Source organism: Tachypleus tridentatus, chromosome 6 (assembly GCF_004210375.1).
Source record: "Tachypleus tridentatus isolate NWPU-2018 chromosome 6, ASM421037v1, whole genome shotgun sequence".
NCBI lineage: Eukaryota > Metazoa > Arthropoda > Merostomata > Xiphosura > Limulidae > Tachypleus > Tachypleus tridentatus.
In genome coordinates this window covers 95,830,833-95,849,775 of record NC_134830.1, presented here as the reverse complement: position 1 = coordinate 95,849,775, position 18,943 = coordinate 95,830,833, and the positions used below count along the sequence as shown (strand labels likewise).

The following is an 18,943-nucleotide window of genomic DNA, read 5'->3' as shown; positions in this document are numbered from 1 at the left end:
CCTGAATTTAAATTTTAAAATAGTTCCAGCTTTTTAACAATCGAAACTGAATACTTAGGTTAAAACTTGTAATTTTTGTTTGTTTAAAAGAGCAGAGTTCCACAATGGCAGCTATCTGTGACATTCATACTGCTAACCACGGATATTCTGCTTTGAAAAACCTACAGATTTATCGCTAAGTAAAAGTTAATTTTGATGACGATGTTACCAATAATTGTGATTTTAATGTCACTGTAGTCACTATATGTGTTATAAATAGTGTGTTTCAATCCAAAATATAACTTCAAACTAAACCGCACAGTACTATATAAGGGGACCAATAGTGAAAATTGGTAAATATATATATATATATTTACGTCAGAAAAATTAAACTTTCATGAAATCACAAAAGAGAAGATGAAAGGAATTAACATTTGATTTAAATATTGTAATGATGAAATTGATGGTGAACGTTGTTTTTAATAAGTTATTTGTTTGAAACGATAAAAAGAAGGCAGCTGTTAGTAAAAGCGGGCTTCCAAATGCATTTTATGCGTAATTTTAGGAGTTAGTGAATGTGTGTGTTTTCTTACAGCAAACCCACATTTGCTGAGTCCACCGAGGTGAATCGAACACCTGATTTTAGCGTCTTATATCCGTAGACTTACTACTGTATCAGCGGAGAAGCGGTGTTAGTGAATTTTTTTTACATATGACTGTTTTGACAAGTTAATTGTTTGTTTGTTTTTGAATTTCGCACAAAGCTACTCGAGGGCTATCTGTGCTAGCCGTCCCTAATTTAGCAGTGTAAGACTAGAGGGAAGGCAGCTAGTCATCACCACCCACCGCCAACTCTTGGGCTACTCTTTTACCAACGAATAGTGGGATTGACCGTGACATTATAACGCCCCTACGGCTGAAAGGGCGAGCATGTTTGGCGCGACCGGGATGCGAATCCGCGACCGTCAGATTACGAGTCGCACGCCTTAACACGCTTGGCCATGCCGGGCCAACAAGTTAATGAAGTACAGCAGTGTTTTTGAAATTTTTAAAAGTGACGCTCCTCAACTCCGCAAATTTTCTGTTGTGTACAGGCCCGGTTAAGGCGTGCGACTCGTAATCTGAGGGTCGCGGGTTCGCATATCCGTCGCGCCAAACATTCTCGCCTTTCAACCGTAGGGGCGTTATTATGTCACGGTCAATCCCACTATTCGTTGGTAAAAGAGTAGCCCAACAGTTGGTGGTAGGTAGTGATGACTAGCTGCCTTCCCTCTAGTCTTACACTGCAAAATTAGGGAGGGCTAGCGCAGATAGCCCTCGAGTAGCTTTGTGCGAAATTCATAAACAATCCGTTGTGTACCTCCTCCTCACATTAAAATAAATTTCGCAAGTGATAAAAGCAAAATCAATATTTTTTTAGCGGTTTTTAATATTTTAAAAAAAATAAAATAATGATTGTAAAGAGTGAGTAAATTCGAGAGCAAAATAAATAAAAAGTTTTGAAAACAAAATAATAATGAGAACTTACAACGCTAGAATCCAGGTTTCGATACCCGTAGTGTGAACAGCACTGATAGCCCAGCGTGTAGCCTTGCGCTTAACTGTAAACAAACCGTTGTTATTTTTGGATTTTCCGCCAAAAGTTTGGAAAACATCGAAGTAGAGCGTTGTTTGCCCCCTAATGGCTCAGCGGTATATTTGCGGACTTACAATGCTAAAACCCGGGTTGCGATACCCGTGGTGGGCAGAGCACAGATAGTCCATTGTGTAATTTTGTGCTTAATTAAAAACAACAATAGAGCGTTGTTTTGTACTCAAGGATTAACAAAATATACATTTATTTAAAAGAAGCATTCAAAAATTAATCGATTAATATTAATTCATCTTTCCTACACATGAATTAGGAATAAGTCAGAGTAATGAAATACGAGTTGTCGTAGATTTACCTGATAAATTCCCACAATCAAACATAGCGCTGTTGCAACTGTTATCGGATCCACATCAGTGTCACCGTTCCCGCCTGTTGGTGATGTCGTAGTTGTTATATTTAAATAATCTCCTATGATTTCGGTTCTGTTCAGAAATGAAAGGGACTGAGCATTTGATACTGACAGAAATCTTTCAACTGCTCCTCCAGTCATTAGTGAGACAATTGCAAATGTTCCTAAGAAAGGCATAAAAAGTCTTGAGATATCTGATATGTGAAAACATCTAAGAATTAGTGTGCGCCTATTAAAATATGTTGGATATTTGCATTTATTATTACGGAGTAATAGAGAATTTGATATACCATTTAGAAAATAAAAGTGTATTTTTGTAAATTGACAGCATATGTTGTCCTTGCCATCTGTAATGTTTACATGAATTAAACAAATAACTAAAAAAAATAAATATTTTTATCACTTATACATCCACAAGTAAAAACAGTAATGGAAACGTTTCGACGTTAATCAGGCAAATTGTCATTACCCTAATTATATATTTCTTAGAATAAGGTTCAATATTAATAAGTTCACTGGTAGGTAAGCGATAAATCTACGGATTTACAACACACACATTCAGAGCTCTGTTCCCCATGGTGGACTGAGAGCAGATAGTTAATTGTATAAATTTGAATTAAGAAGACAACAACAATATTAATAAGAAAAGACACGTGTATATTTCAAATATGTACTCGTAAACTATTAACTAGTGACATATTATCGTTAAATAAATTAGATGGCTCGTAAGAATTGTAAAATAAAAAACAACAACTTGAGCTTACCAACAGAAATTTGTCGCGAAGTGCCCATCAGAAAGTAAATAAACACAGGGAAAAACGATGTGTATAGCCCGTAGATTGGTGGAACAGCAGCCAATAGCCCATATGCCATACCTATTTGGAAAATATCACGTTACTTAAAAATATACTTTAAATCTGTAATTAAAATAGAATCATAATACAAAAGAAAGTCATATTTATGAATGCAAATTTTTTACAGCTTTCTTTTCTGTAAAATACTTCTATAATTCACTTAAATTGCATTTGCGTGTTAACAGTGCTAATAATTTCATTTTAATTCCTTTTTTGACGATTTCTATATGCTGATTGTTAAATATTATTTTCAGTCGAAAATTCAGCTACGAAAACCGCTATAGCACGATAAAATCGAAAACAAAAAAATGGAAGAAAAAAAACTTATACCAAGAAAAATTGCCAATGCGAAATAGATGTTTGTACAGTTAAGTATAAAGTGTATGTTTTCTTATAACAAACCGACATCTGGCTATCTGCTGAGTCCACCGAGGGAAATTAAGTATATTACATCTTTTTCACATTAGCCATTTTCCGTGGTACAAGTTTTCCACTTTTTGTTTTTTATTAATTTCGGTTGTCCATTTTATTTAGTTAACCTACGTCATAACAAATCTGATCTATCAGATTAGTGAAACGTTATTTCAACACAACAGTTCTCTTAAACTACTTCCTTTGTCATCAATCACGCTCGTTCTAATGTCACCATTTCTCAACATTTCATCTCTCATCGCACCAAATTTCTGAAAAAGACGTATTTTTTGTTTCTGTTTTTTTAATTTCGCGCAAAACTTCCCAAGGACAATCTGCGCTAGCCGTCCCTAATTTAGAAGTGTAAGACTAGAGGGAAGGCAGCTAGTCATCACCACCCACCGCTAACGGGATTGACTGAACATTATATCGCCCCCCACGGCTGAAAGGGCGAGCGTGTTTTGTGCGACGGAAATTCGAACCCGCGACCCTCATATTACGAGTCGAACGCTTTAACTCACCTGGCCATGCCGGGCCAAGAGGACTTAAAGTTAAATCTTAAACCTCAAACCTTAACAAATTTTCCGCAGTCTTTTAGTAATATCACTGTTTGTTTTCAAAACCTAAACCTTGCAACAGATCAAAGGTACAAAAAGTAGCAGTGAATTTAACAAATATTGCCGTTATTAATATTTCTTAAATTATCTTTATTATAAAAAAAATGATGTTGATTTTGAGGTATGGTTGGAAGTTTGTGAACTTACGGGTCTTTATGAAGTTCAAACCTTTGTTTATTATTTTGTTAAAGGTATCAAAAGATAAGCACAGGTTCATTTTAATGAATTTTTCAGTTAAAGGTCATAATCACAGCATTTACACCGTTGATAAAAGTATTGATCTAGATTAGCCTGGAGGTGTGGTTTTAATATACGAGTTTTCTCCTACCGAGGAGATCAGTGAAGGTCACTTATTTCAGTATTTTTGGGGGCTTTTCACCTTTTAACGATCTCGCTTAGAAACATTCCTACTTAGAAAGAACTGTGAAATATTCATTAGTCACAAGTCAATCAGTATGAGGATTATACTGTCAAATGATCAATGTTTCGCTGTGAACCAAATATATAAACGCTAAACACGTCGTCTAAGGCGCCAGAGCTCGACATGTACGGACAAGGCACAATTCGGTAATTGATGGATATAGGTAAGTACAGGTTTGTATAATGTTGCCTGCATGATAACGTAGGTTCGGTATGGGCAGGTGGTTAAGGCGCTGGACTCGTAATTTGAGGGTCACGGATTCGAACCCCTGCCACACAAAACATGCTCGCCCTTTCAGCTTTGGGGAGCGTTACAATATGTCAATCACTCCCGCTATTCGTTGGTAAAAGAGTGGCCCAAGAGTTGGCGGTAGGTAGTGATGACTGGCTGCCTTTCTTCTTGTCTTAAACTGCTACATTAGGTACAGCTAGCACAGATAGCTCTCGTGTAGCTTTGCGCGAAATTAAACACAAATAAACAAAAAAAAAAGCATGGTAACACACTTATATGTTATGTATACACATTCAGTCATACATATCTTTCTCAAGAGCTATGAAATATTTGACCAATTTTTAAGACAAGTGTTTAAACAACATGCTAATTTAATTATTTTTATGTTATTATTCCTAAGAAATAGGATTTTGATTTACATTTCTTTCTAAATAGATATAATTCATATGTCTGTGATGTCATGTTGAGTTTTGTCGTATTCTTAAACGCAAGAAGCAAGTAAAGAGTTTAGATACAGTTTTATCACTGGCTTGAATAGGTCATAAAATATCTCAAAAATCTCAGATCATAAAATATTCAAGTCAAATTAAATTCTGGTTTCAATTTTGTTCCCTTTCAAAATTTTTGTGAATGTGCGAGTTACTGAAATTACACAGACTTCATTCGCTACCAAATATGCTTTACCTTTGTAAAATTTCCAGGTTAATTTTTCAGATTAATAGTAAGCTTCCTGTGACATAAAACTGATCTTTGACTTCTACATCTGAGAAAATGTGGAGAAAACCAACTGAGAACTTCTATTAATCATTCAAGTTATATTACTTGATTTTGTTTTAAGCTGTAATGGAGTTATTCTGAACCACGTGAATGGTTTGCTGAGTTTATATTCCTAATAGATTTTTAACATATATTTGAGTTTTCGAACAGCTACTACAAATCATCAGTAAAAAACCACCCACAGATGTAACAAAGCAATGTCACGCGTTGTATACATTAATCTTCGTATAGTCTCATCAGAAGACTCTGTTCGTAGTTAAGCACTAAGCTAAACAATGGGCTATCCGGGGGTATAAAAAAACATGTGGACATCTCCACCTGGGAACTTTCTTCCGCTCGATTACTAAGTAAAGAGATATCGAAAGGAAAGTTACAACTGGGATTTTACAACTGCGTCATCTGTTAGAAACATCACTAAACATGAAGAAACAGATAACGTGGTTTCTGCTCCCGCGGTGACATTGTAATTAAACAAGCTGACGAAGAAGCACTAGTGGATGTTTGGTAGAAAGAACTTTATTTTCGGGATTTTCACCGACAACTGTCAGACCTACAGTTCTGTGTCATCTGTTATAACGACCCTCTTGATCAATCAGGGGCGTAGAAAGAAATGGCCATTGGAGTTTTTTTTTAGTTTGAGTACTTAATGCCAGGGGGTCCGGGGGTATGCCCACCGGAAATTTTTTTCAATAAAAACATAAAAGAAAGCCTGAATTATGCATTCTGAGACATCCTTTTTGGCAAATTTCAGAATGCCACACTGAGGTGTTTGTCTTATTTTTTTAATCATAAATAAATATATAGGCCTATATATATAATATATAACTTAAAGTTATCAGGCCCAGCAAAGTAGGCCTATAGTCCTGTCACCCATATATAAAATCGAGTCACTCGGGAGAGTGCAAAATATATGTATAGTGTCTATAATCTGTATTCAAATATCATGGATAGTGTATGTTCAAATTCCCTGGATTTCAAGAATTTACTTCACAAATAAATAGTGGGTGGCACCGTGGCAGGCTGGCAGCACCATGGCACTGACCTAGTACCATTGGCGCCATTTACAGTGAATCATTCACTATAGATAGCGCCAATGGTACTGTGAATGTGACGTTGACAAACAGAAGTTGCAATAAACAATCATTCATTATGTCAAACCCGAAAAAGCAAAATACACTGCATGAGGCTGAACCTGATCAATCTGCTGCAGTCAATCATGTTGAATCAGAATTGTCAACTGAATTGTCACAGTTATCACCGTGGCCTTCTACCAGTGCTGCAACTACCACTTCAGGTCCATTCTGGGACATTGGAAATTACATTTCTGATAATGTCAGCATTGGTAAACAGGTAAGTCGACTCCTCATTATATTAATTTTGTATTAAAATCATGCAAACACTCTGCAACGTTGGCTTTCACAGTGGAGATGGCTACTCTACAGTCAAAATGCAAAGAATGCTTTCTGCTGGTACTGCTGTCTTTTTGCTCCTGCTGGTGCTAGTGTTGGAAGCCAGAAATTGGGGCAACTAGTGAAATTTCCATACACAAACTGGAAGAAGGCTGTTGAAGACTTCAAGGCACATGAATTGAAACAGTACCACCAAGACAGCAAAGAAAAACTAACAACTTTCTAGAAGTTCGTGCACTTGCAGCTTGATGCAACTTACAAGCAAGAAATTGAAGAGAACCGGCAATATTTTATGCCTATTATAGATACTGTATTGCTGTGTGGGAGACAGAGTTTAGCTTTGAGGGGAAAATTTGATTCCAGTCCAATGTTTGTTGGTGAAGCCAATCAATAATGATGGGAATTTTCGGGCAATTTTGTGCTACAGGGCAAAGGGTGATGTCAAGCTTTCAGCAAGCCTTAAGAATACAAAGAGGAATGCTACGTATCTGAGTCCTCAGATTCAAAATGAAATCATCAATGCCTGTAATACTTGTGTTCTTGATGCTCTTCTTACCAACTTCCATGTGTCTACTACCATGAGGATCTACGACAGGACGGTCAGAACCTACAGCACAACAATATGACCAAATTAAAGAGTTGGTCAATATATACAAGGCTGACATTGACAGCACTTCACTAGCTGCAGCAGGTGAACTTAGGGTTTGGTACAAATCACTTGCAAACAACAAACCAAAAAATGTCATAGATGCATATGGAAAGTGCAATGCAGAAATGTTCCCAGTCATTTCTAGACTGTTGAAAGTATTTGCCACGCTGCCTGTGTCAACGAGCTTAGTGGAGCGTTCGTTTTCAACTCTCAGAAGACTCTAAACGTATTTGAGAAATATCACCACTGAAGATCGATTGACTGACCTAGCCTCATTATACATTCACCGTGATATTAAAGTTGAACCAAACTATGTTATAGATGTCCTGACAAGAACGAACAGGCGTTGGAGCCTTTCATAGATATTCGATTGTATTTCTCTAGTTCTGACAAAACTTACTGTATTAAAAGAGTGTTCGATCAGAAATTTGCATTTGACCATTTGTTGTGTGTGAAATTATCTATCATGCAGTCACGGATCCTTATGAAACTTCACAGGTGGCAACTGAACTTGTCTAAAATGTTTGGGTCCATGGGGGGTTAACCCCCAATCCCCCTGGCTACGCTCCTGTGATCAATATCAACAGACTGTCCGTTCCACTACAGAACTAATGATAACCAATAACAAATCTAATTGTTAAAAGTCCTAGGTTTTCTGTATTCTATCTTCTACCTAACATACACAAGCCAAACTGTCCTAGTAGACCCATAGTTTCAACACACAACTGTCCTACTGAATTAATCTGTAGTTACCTTGATTTCATCCTATTCCCCTTAGTTCATTAACTTCATACTTACAATCACTGCATCAATTTCGTCTTAAAAAATTGCGAATTATGGCTAAATCATATTCTATTATCTTACTCACACTTGACATGATGTCGTTGTTTTCCTGCATTTAACATAGATACACTCAAGGTCCTAAAGCACTGTCTTGGGACACCTAGGCTCACCTACTGCAACCGTAATTAGATTAAATGAATTAGTTTTATTGTTAAACCATAGGTAAAAAAGGATGAGAGGAGATCTTCCTTCGCTTACCTATTTGTTGGTTACATTGAAGATTGCATATTTCAGAAGTACGCAGGTACCCTCCCTGCCTTATACTGTAGATATGCTGGTGATATTTTCGGCATAGTTACATAATCTAATGATAAGCTCGATATTTTTGTTCAGCATAATCATTCTAATATACAACTCTTATTTTGGTGTAACCATTTCGTTTCTTCAAATAAATATTTCCGTGACTGGTGATGGCAATCTCTCGACTTCTGTACATTACACTAACGGACACACATTGCATTTGAAATGGGAATTTTCCATAAAAGTCTAATTTCTTTATTTTCTCACTTTTTCGTTTTTCTATACATTATATATATATGTGATATATATGTAATAGTTTAACGAAAGACAGAAGAGTTTAAAATAGTTTAAGTATTTTACAAATGTTGCTAAAATACAAATTTAATCTAAAGTAATAGTAATAAATCTATAGTAATATACACATTAGAGGAACATATACAAACCTTGTGGTATCTGAAACACGGCAACAGTAATACCTGCTATTAAATCTGCTAGGAAATCTTCTCGAAAGTTGTAGTGACCCAGCCAATCAATTACTGGGAACGATAATTTAAATCCCTTCTTAACGATTTGTGTTGAGCATTTCGGTGTAATTTTTTTCCAAATGCATTCTAAATGCGACTTTTTAAGCCCATTGTGATTTTCAAATTCGTTGTCAAATGTAGCTTGGTCATAAACCTTTCTTTTCACGTAGAACTCCGGGGATATCCCTTGAGAATTTGAGGAACGTGAATTATATGGATCCATATTCGAGTTGAGTTTAACACCTAAATAGCAATAAATTTAGTTGTAATATAAAAAACATATTTCAATGCATAATTGAAGACTGACAATGACCCCCCAAAAGAAACAAAAGCTAACAAACAAATATACACTGTAAACGAAATATAAACGATAATTTCATAAAAAAAATCTATAGTTAACAATAATAAACACACCCATGTTACAACATCCTTATAAAAATGTTACTACGCTATTCTTTAATTTTCCGAATTTTTTAACTGTAACTTATTAATTGCTATAAGTATGATAGAAATCAACAAATGCAGCTTTTTCAAGTTCGTTTTAAAATTAAGCACAAAGCTACACAAAGGGTTATCTGTGCTCTGCTTGTCACGGGCATCCAAACCCAGTTTTTAGCGTTGTAAGTCTGCTGACATACCGCTGTGCCACTAGGGGGCTAAAATGATCTTTAAGGGATACTTATCGACCGACTTCTAAACTCAAAATGTATATTGCTCATGAATAAATAACAAACAAATACAATATTTAACACAACCTTATAATAATTAAGACTAAGGGACACTTTATGCAATACATCGGCTGAATTACTACGTAAAGACCGCAAGATTCATAAATAGACATCCTTATTGTAAAGCTGCTGAACAGAAAGAAGACATTCTGTCAACAGCACTAGCGACCAACAGGTCTTCTCTTAAATTACTTCAGCGCAAAGACTACCTGTCGCAGGAATCGAACCCAAAACTTAGAGTCAAAATGTACTTAAACTCACCTTTGAGCCAACGGAGGATTTTCTTAATAAGAGGACTAAATGTTACAATGTTAACCATCGTCATACCCCACAAGTACTAAATTACAAAGTATGTTAAGAAACAATGAACTTTTCCGACTTGCAATCTGTTGCACCATCAAATATCCCGTTGAAGTACTATCCTTATAACCCTAGTGCGTATTTAATCAAGGCATACTTTAAAATTGTATTCTTCTTGCCATATCTTTTTTGTAAGTTATGAGTATTCAGCAAGATATTTTAAGCTAGAACACTACAGAAGTTGAATATTTTATAACAAAAGTTCTCATAGCCTTGTCTCTCTCTATCCATGAAACCATTCATGACTGTTTGTGTTCTGCCTGACGACCCTGTTTCTCAACAACAGTCATGTAACGTATTATTAACGCTGCCGTATTTAAAACACACCTCTTTTCCTTGTACTTTATTTAATATAGGAGGAGGAGAATTTTCCCTTGCCAAATTCAACAGCCCAATAGCAAAAATATCTTTGGGCGCTACCCTCAGTTTCTATAGCGGTATCTCTGTACTAAATAGCATGGAAACCCTTTTCATTTCTCCATCTGCTTGAAGTATGCGACAGCTAGACTGATGTGTTTCAGAAGCCAACATCACCTGTAGTGGCCTTAATGAAACCTGGAGGTCATAATATTTAGCAGACACAATTAGTTGCAAAAACAAGGAACTATACCTACAGACTGCAAGGAAAAGGAAATAAAAAGCAGATGTCTAATCTCAGACGCCAAACTATACTTAACCAAACATAGTTCTTAATCTGGGCTTAGACCAGAGAGGTCAGTTCCATCGAATATCTAAAAGCAGAGCTGGAAAGTTTTTATAATTGTTTATTTTGGTCAGACGGGTGATTGTCGTATAAAGAAACCTCCTGCTTTGCAAGACACCTTAAGTGAATGGAAAAGAGGTCATCCCCCAGAAAATCTGGATGCTTTGACATACGTTTTTCAAGCTATTTGGAGAGAGAAATGACCTCTTACCAAGCTAAGAAAGAATAGTTTTATACTTTTAAGTTCATACATTTTTAATTGAACTGTAGTTAATTACTTTAGATTTCAAGGCTCGTGTCAGTAAAACCTGTTTGTTACATCTATGATATAAGAAACACATCATGCGTTGCTTTTCTTCTTAATTTAAACAGTTGAGCTTTTTGTTTACGTTCACCAATGTTAAAAATATTACGTACAGAAAATCCAGTTCTGAAATGTGGTTAATTTGCTAGTGAACTAGTTATACATTGTTCACTTATATCGTTTTCCTTTGAAATTACTGAACTCTATCACATAAAGTGTCAATAGAGAATTATGTGGTTCTCTTGTGATATCAGCTGTGTGGAGATGTCTTCCTTACTGAATAATCTAATAACATAGATGATCAGCACATTCTGGGTAAAATACCTGTATAGGGGTTAGCTCCCTTTGTCTAAGTCATATTTCATTCCGACTTCTGATACAAAGATTTTTCTAAGCTCTAGAGAGTTGTGTTGTGTGTTTTGAATTTCGCGCAAAGCTACACGAGAGCTATCTGCGTTAGCCCTCCCTAATTTACCAGCGTAAGACTAGAGGGAAAGCAGCTAGCCATCACCACCCACCGCCAACTTTTGGGCTACTCTTTTACCAATGAATAATGGGATTGACCGTCACATTATAAAGCTCCCATGGCTGAAAGGGCGAGCATGTTTGGGTTGACAGGGATTCGAGCCCGTCACCCTCGGATTACCAATCGGGTGCCTCAACCACTTGGCCATGCTGGGCCTGAGTGGTGTTATGAAAATGGAAATATTTGACTTGTTTTCATGCAAGAGAAGAGTCCACCAACCGCTTAATTAAATTGTACTTGGTTTATACATAAATAAATTATCATTTGAAAACGAACGCTTTGGCATTATTACAAGATGTAAAATAATCTATTATGAAAAAAATTAGTCTTTTAAACTACTTTTAATGAGTACGATATTTTTCAGTGGAAGGCTACTAAAATAAAACAACTAAGATTTTAAAAGTATTGTATAGACACATCCCTATCGCCCCTCAGTGGCTCAGCGTTATGTCTGCGGATTTACCACGCTAAAAACCGGGTTTCAATACCCGTGGTGGGCAGAGCACAGATAGCCCATTGTATAGCTTTGTGCCTCATTCAAAACAACAACACATCCCTATTATTTAAAATGCTGCCCAGAATGAAAGCAAATAAAAGAAAAGAAACTGGTAAGCACGAGAAACTTCTTTTTATTTGTATTTCTGCAGCTAAAAGTACAGAACTTTCCACGTATATATGTTTATTCATGTGACTTCTCAAGAACAACTGTAAAAAGTTATGACAAGGATGATAAGGAAAACAGTACGGCAGTATTTCACACCTAATTGGTGTGAAATGTTTACATATAATTCAGACTATGTACATAAGAAATGTTTAGCATCCTTTGGTTTGGTATAATATACACCAAGTGCAACCAACTGTCAACTTAAATAAAAAATACACGTTTAATCTCCTAGTCTTGTGAAATTATATTATTTAAATAAAAATATTAAATAAGAAAATTAGATGATCTGTCTTTGCATAACAGAAAGAAGTGTAAGTCAACAATTTGTATATGGTGTTCTCAAGATTACAACTAGATGTTTATCTATGATATCACATATCTAACCACTTGAAATTTAGTCGCACATGATATTCTATAAAATTGCCTGACACACAATATCTAGAGTACAACAAGCAGGCAAAATAGGGCATTCCAGGAGGTTGAGTACTTTGTATCAAAACGAGTTGGAATATGCAAATCGCCATGTCACGTGAAAACCACAGTCGATATAAATTCATGATAAAATGGCCTGCATCAGAATTACATTTTAATGTTGCTTGACGTTTCTTAGCTAATGTGCTGCCGAAAAAAAACATGAAATCATTAATATTGACTAATGCAAAATCCCTTAAGTATAAGAATTACAAGGTTAAACGATGAAAATTAACATTGAAAGGCTGACAAGTAACCGTTTCTTTAACTATTACAACATCCAGAGTGTAAAGTACCTAATTTATCAAGTATTTAAAAAACAATTCCAGTAATGGTGGAACTTGAAAAATATATATAGTGGAAGAATAGTCTAACTAAATGTTTGAAAAGAAATAAAGGGGATAAAGTATGTCAGCTACTTGATATAAACATTACCTCAAATAATCATATAATTAAAACAGGGATATCCTAAAGCACTGTTTGATTAAAAACAAAAACATCTCCACAGAGGGCATCTATTCTTTAAAAACAAACAAACTGGAATTTAATAAATTTGTACCGGTATTTGATTCGACTTTAGCTGTAAGATTTTTGTATATATACATATCTAATACACATATATGGCTTAAGCAATTACTATTTTTCTCAGAAGGTCAAGTTGTGTTACAGACATACTGTATAATGAATGATTTTGTGAAATTATTGAACATTCTAGTCTTTATACAGATTGATGGATTTCAAAATATCTCTGCAACATACTGCATGTTTACAATTTTTAGTCTAATTTCGCGCAATTAATTGTATGTTAAACTCTAGGACATTTCTCCACAAATATATTACAATGTATAATAGAAATTTATGCTCAGAAAGAAATGTCTAGAAATTTCTTAACATAATACTTTATGTTTTTTCAAAGATTATCGGTCTTATAAAGGATTCGAACAATACAATTAACTTTCAAGAATAGATAATACTTATGACTTATGAAAAAACTTTACCTGTGATGCAATGTCTCTGTCACTTATAGGCGTGCTAAAAACAAACAGAGATAAGCAGAAGGATAGGAGATTGAAATGATATATTCCAAGTGAAAAAAAAAAGATAGATAATGCTGAAGAGTAGAGAATGTGACGATACCAAACTCAGCGAATGATATGTAACATATTAAACAATTACCTCTGATAAGACATGTGGTATGTATCAGCTAAAGGATTAGTTTAAACTTATGATCTTTGTATATCTTTTTTATTAGGATGACCGTAACTACATGCAAAATACCTGGTAAACAATTTAAAGAATTATTTATAAAATATATATTTAAATAGTGGCTTTTTACCCATTTATACAAAAGTGAAAACAATTGTTCTTTCTATTGCTACAACAATAACCATGACAAGTAAATTAAATAAAATTTTACGTTAAGACATTTCCCATTGAGACATCTGGTGGCCGAGAATCGTAGCATGTTATCATACAAATAGATGTATCCAACCAACATTTTATTATATAACAAACTGAATTTTTTAAAATGTTTCAAACGAAAAGATATACAATATTACAAATTGATAAGGTACTATACAATAATACAACAAAGTCAAGTAAACGTTAAAAGTCTTTAGCAAGAAAGCTTGGAAGGTAAGCAAAGACATAAATATCTATACTTGTGAAACGATTAACTGAAGCTGATATTTGTATTCAGACGTGTAATCTTTATTGATTGTTAGATCTACGAGTGCGTTATTTTGCTAAGTTTATTTGAGGGAACGTATTGTCAGGCTTTATCATACTTCATTATTGATGAACCCAAAATCGAAAACCACTCAGTCCAATGACGCTAAACCTCTCAACAACTATAATCTATTATCTTCGGTGGGGAGCCACATGACCTGAGGTCACACATGGTCTATGCAGCTTCTAGGGACTTTGAATGGACCCGATTAAACTGGTAATGCAGAAGAAGGTAGCACTAATATTTCTGCTATAGACAACATTCAAGATATAAGACTTCCTATTTAACTTAAATGTAAATGAAATTACCAACAACAAATCCTTGGTCTTTATATATTTTCTGTGTTATACCCATCGCTCCTGCACACCTAGCCAGAAAAAAAAATCGCACATTCACAAGTGATAAATAAAAGGTCGAAGCCGAACATATTATGCGTCGCTATATATTAAACATAGCGGTGGTAAACAAGAAACATGTAGAAGATATCAGATAGTTGAAGCGTTCTGTTTCTTCCAAAGAATGTGTGTGTGTGTTTCTTTTAGCAAAGCCACAAAGGCTATCTGCTCAGCCCACCGAGAGGAATCGAACCCCTGATTTTAGCGTTGTAACTCCGGAGACATACCGCTGTACTAGCGGGTGGCTTCTTCCAAAGAGAAAACCTGTTACAGAAAAAAGTAACTAAGAAAAGACATACGACAAAGCATGGCTTGTCTAGATGATAATATCAATGTTTCCTCTACACAAGAAAATATTGTGCAGCCAGAATAAGTGCAACTGAATTTTATTGAGTACATAATGTCTGTCAAGCTATTTCAACGACCATTAAAATATGTCATTTAAACGTCAGTATATAAAACTGACCTCAAGTACTCAAGCAAAAATGAGATCTAAAAATTCTAGTACTACTTCTAAGCTTCCGTTATGAACAATGCTAAGTTATCAACAACATATTAATATATATCCCATAAGACAAAATAAAACACTTGTGAGGCAGAAAATGAAAGAAAACTAATGATGTAGGGAAAGCGTTCTTTGAAAACTATCACTCTAAAGAACAATAAAATAAAATAAATGTATTTCTTTAGAACAGTCTTTGTTTGGAAAAGAAAAAAGGAATATTGTAAGGTATCTTGCGAATCATCCAACTTAATTTGCTCATATCAGCCTTAAACTACATAGTCGAGAGGGAAATGAAAAAACAAACATAAATATTGTGTTTGGTGTGTTGAAGAGAATGTTCACAATGGTACATTTGTGCTTATCACATAATCTGATAAATTAGTGTAATTAATTCAACTTACTCCATGTGCGTACGTATATATGTATTACACACACATTTTCAGGGATACGAAATTTGTGATTAAGTTATGACAAAAGAGGAAAATATTCGAATACTGTGTAGATGACAATAATTACATCTAAAGGTAATATGTAAAAATGAAATTATAAATATAATTATATTGAAAATGTTTGAAAATTTACCCACATTTTAATATAAGATTTGAATTTTGCGCAAAGCTACACAAGGATTAACTGCGCTAGCCGTCCCTGATTTAGCAGTGTAAAACTAGAGGGAAGGCAGCTAGTCATAACCACACACCGCCAATCCGCTGAAAGGGCGAGCATGTTTGGGGTGAGGGAGAATCGAACTGGCAACCCTCAGATTATGAATATAAAGGATGAACAGTTGACAGTCGTATAATGGTCAAACAGCAAAGTTGTAGCTTTCACGATGATTTTAGAATATTATATTATATATAACTAAAATTATTTATTACTTACCAGTTTTTGTGTGGTATTATTATCTGATTACATTTAATATTGTACTAATCTAAAGTATTAAGAATAAGTAAAATTTACATCATAGCTTATTTCTTGGTCATTTCACTTGTACTTTGTAGCATAGGTTATTAAAGTGCTTGTTTCGTTTTATTTATGTTCGCTTTCGTTTTCTCACCTGAATTTCAGCTCAATAAATGACAAATAAAATATTAATGATACATAACTAATCATCTATGTATGCAAAAACGGCTCGTTTGGGTTGAGAAAATATTTTACGTAGAAGAGCGAACAACGTTTCGACCTTCTTCGGTCATCGTCAGGTTCACAAAGAAAGAGGTTACTGACCGGTAGCTGACCACATGTTTGAAGGCGGTTGTGTAATTGAGTGTAGGAATGTAGAAGGTGTGCTTAAATGTTGGATATATTTATTAATATAAGTATAAAGGTGTTCCTTCATATTGGTTTATTTTGGGCTTGAGTTGTTGTATAAGAAGGCATCTTTAATTTTGCATTTGTTTATGTTTGTTTCTTTATTTAGTATTTGAGTGTTTTCTATGGCAATATTGTGTTTATTTGATTTGCAATGTTCGAACACGTATGAAGGTGGCTTTTTGTGTTCTTTTAATCTGGTTTCCATTTTTCTACTTGTTTCTCCAATATAGAAGTCGTGGCAATTATCACATTGTATTTTATAATGTTGGTGTTGTGTTTGTCAGTGTATTTTTTACATAGTATAGACCTTAGTTTTGTGCCTGGGTTTTGAATACATTTGGTATTAACTGGAATGTCATATTTTGTTGCTAGTTTTTGCCAAATGTTGGGTATTTTTCTGCTGATATCGGTAATATATGGTATGCAGCCGTATATAGTTTCGTGATTTTTTAAATCGTGGGGAATATTTACTTTTGTTAGTTGATTTTGCTTTTTGTCTAGGTGTGTACGTATAATGTTTTCGACGGTTTGTGGCGAAAACTTGTTGATGTTGATGAAGTATTGTTTTATTTTGTCTAATTCGTCGTTAATTTTATCTGGTGAGCATAGTTTTATGGCTGTGTTTATTTGGTTTGTTGAGTTTTTGTTTTATTTGATGTGCTAAGTCCCAAGGAATGTATAGTCCAGTATGGATGATTTTTCGATAGATTCCTGTTTTAAATTGTGTATCGGTTTTTGTAATTTTGAGGTTAAGAAATGATATTTGATTGCTTTCTTCCTGTTCACATATGAAGTTCATATTGAGATGTATAGAGTTAATGTGATTGAAAAAAATTAAGTGTGTGTTCTGTAGATGTGAATCCCGCATTGTGTTCTACATATCTATACCAAAAAAGTAGTGGATGTAATGCTGTGTTAATTGCTTGTGTTTTAACTTGTGTCATAAAAATATTGGCTAGAACTGGTGATACTGGATTGCCCATGCTTAGGCCATTTGTTTGTATATAGTTGTGGTTTTTGAAGATGCAGTATGTCTTCATAGTTGTGAATTCTATGAGGGTTGCTCATTGGTTGCTGGGAATGTCTATTGATGGGTTAGGGTCTCGGATAGAGTTCTAAGGCTATCTTGCAGGCTTCAGTGGTTGGAACTTCTGTAAAGAGGGATATGAACTGGCCATTAAGGTTTTATGATTAAGTTGATTAAGGTTAGATTTGAAATTACAGAAGTCTTTGATGAATGAGCTGGCTGATGTTACATATTTGGAGAATGCCCATGCTGTATTTTTACCAAAATTACGGTAATTACGGTTTTTGATAAACAACTTTCTGCTTTCTATCTGTGTATTAAATATTGGGTTGAGAAATAATTCGTGAGCGTTTTTTCAAGTTAAAAAAATATTCATAAATGAAACGCTTTCGCAAAATATTTCATATCATTTGGTAGATAATTGTTTGCTCTAATAGATGGTGTGTTTGATTTTCATATGTCTTTAATTTTTGCTTTCATTTTCAGCTCATTAAATGGAATGTCAAGTGGACAAAATCGAGCATTTTCGACACCATCTGCTTTTCGCATTTAATTTCTTGCAATTTCGTTTAAAACAATGCATACTATATACCTAGGTATTACATGAAATAAAGTATCATAATAAATGTTTTGGGTGTAATGTGTTCATGCATTGAAGTATTGTATAGTCTTGCATGTAATGCTTGAATGAAATTATTTAAAAACGCTCACGAATTATTCCTCAACCTAATATTAAGCCACCTTTGAAGTAGAATATTTATATTTCTGAACCTTATATTTCACTAAGAATAAATTTTTACATCGTATTTATAAAAGAAAAGTTTCTAAACAAAATAGAAAATTAAAAAACCCTAATAACAGTAAAAATCGGATTCAGTAAGCTTCTAAAATAATCATCATATTTTAATGTTATTTATTTCTATAAAAACAACACAATATAGTGATCAAAAATCTTACTTTTATATTCAAAAATAGAATGATGATTATTTTAAAAGCCAATGAATAAGATTTAAATATGTGTTGATGACCTACTATAACTTTTCTTGATATAATATTCGATTATTTTATTTTTTTGCTGTTAAGCTCAAAGATAAACTATAGGTTATCTATGCTGTGCCCACCATGAATATCGAAACTTGTTTTTTTATGGACAGAAATATTCATATTTACTGCTGAGCTACGGGAAAACTGAAGAATTTGCATTCCGCCTATCACGACTATTAAAACCCAATTTTTAGTGTTTTTAGCTCTCAATCCGACCG

At 34.4% G+C, this 18,943-nt stretch overlaps 1 protein-coding gene across 27 annotated transcripts in view; it reads right to left on the bottom strand.

Annotated features, from left to right (window-relative positions):
- Nucleotides 1–18,943, bottom strand: part of LOC143253090 (prestin-like) — a 144,425-nt gene that overhangs the window by 61,458 nt on the left and 64,024 nt on the right. For 15 of the 27 annotated variants that reach the window (XM_076506313.1, XM_076506315.1, XM_076506314.1 and 12 more), the window contains 3 exons: nt 8,875–9,198; nt 2,744–2,854; nt 1,926–2,143 (listed from right to left, as the gene is read on the bottom strand). In XM_076506313.1, the coding sequence (XP_076362428.1) occupies nt 1,926–2,143; nt 2,744–2,854; nt 8,875–9,198 (653 nt within the window). Of the gene's footprint in view, nt 1–1,925; nt 2,144–2,743; nt 2,855–8,874; nt 9,199–14,748; nt 15,100–18,943 lie in introns of those variants that run through there. The other 12 variants (XR_013029367.1, XR_013029366.1, XM_076506331.1 and 9 more) reach the window with 8 other exon arrangements.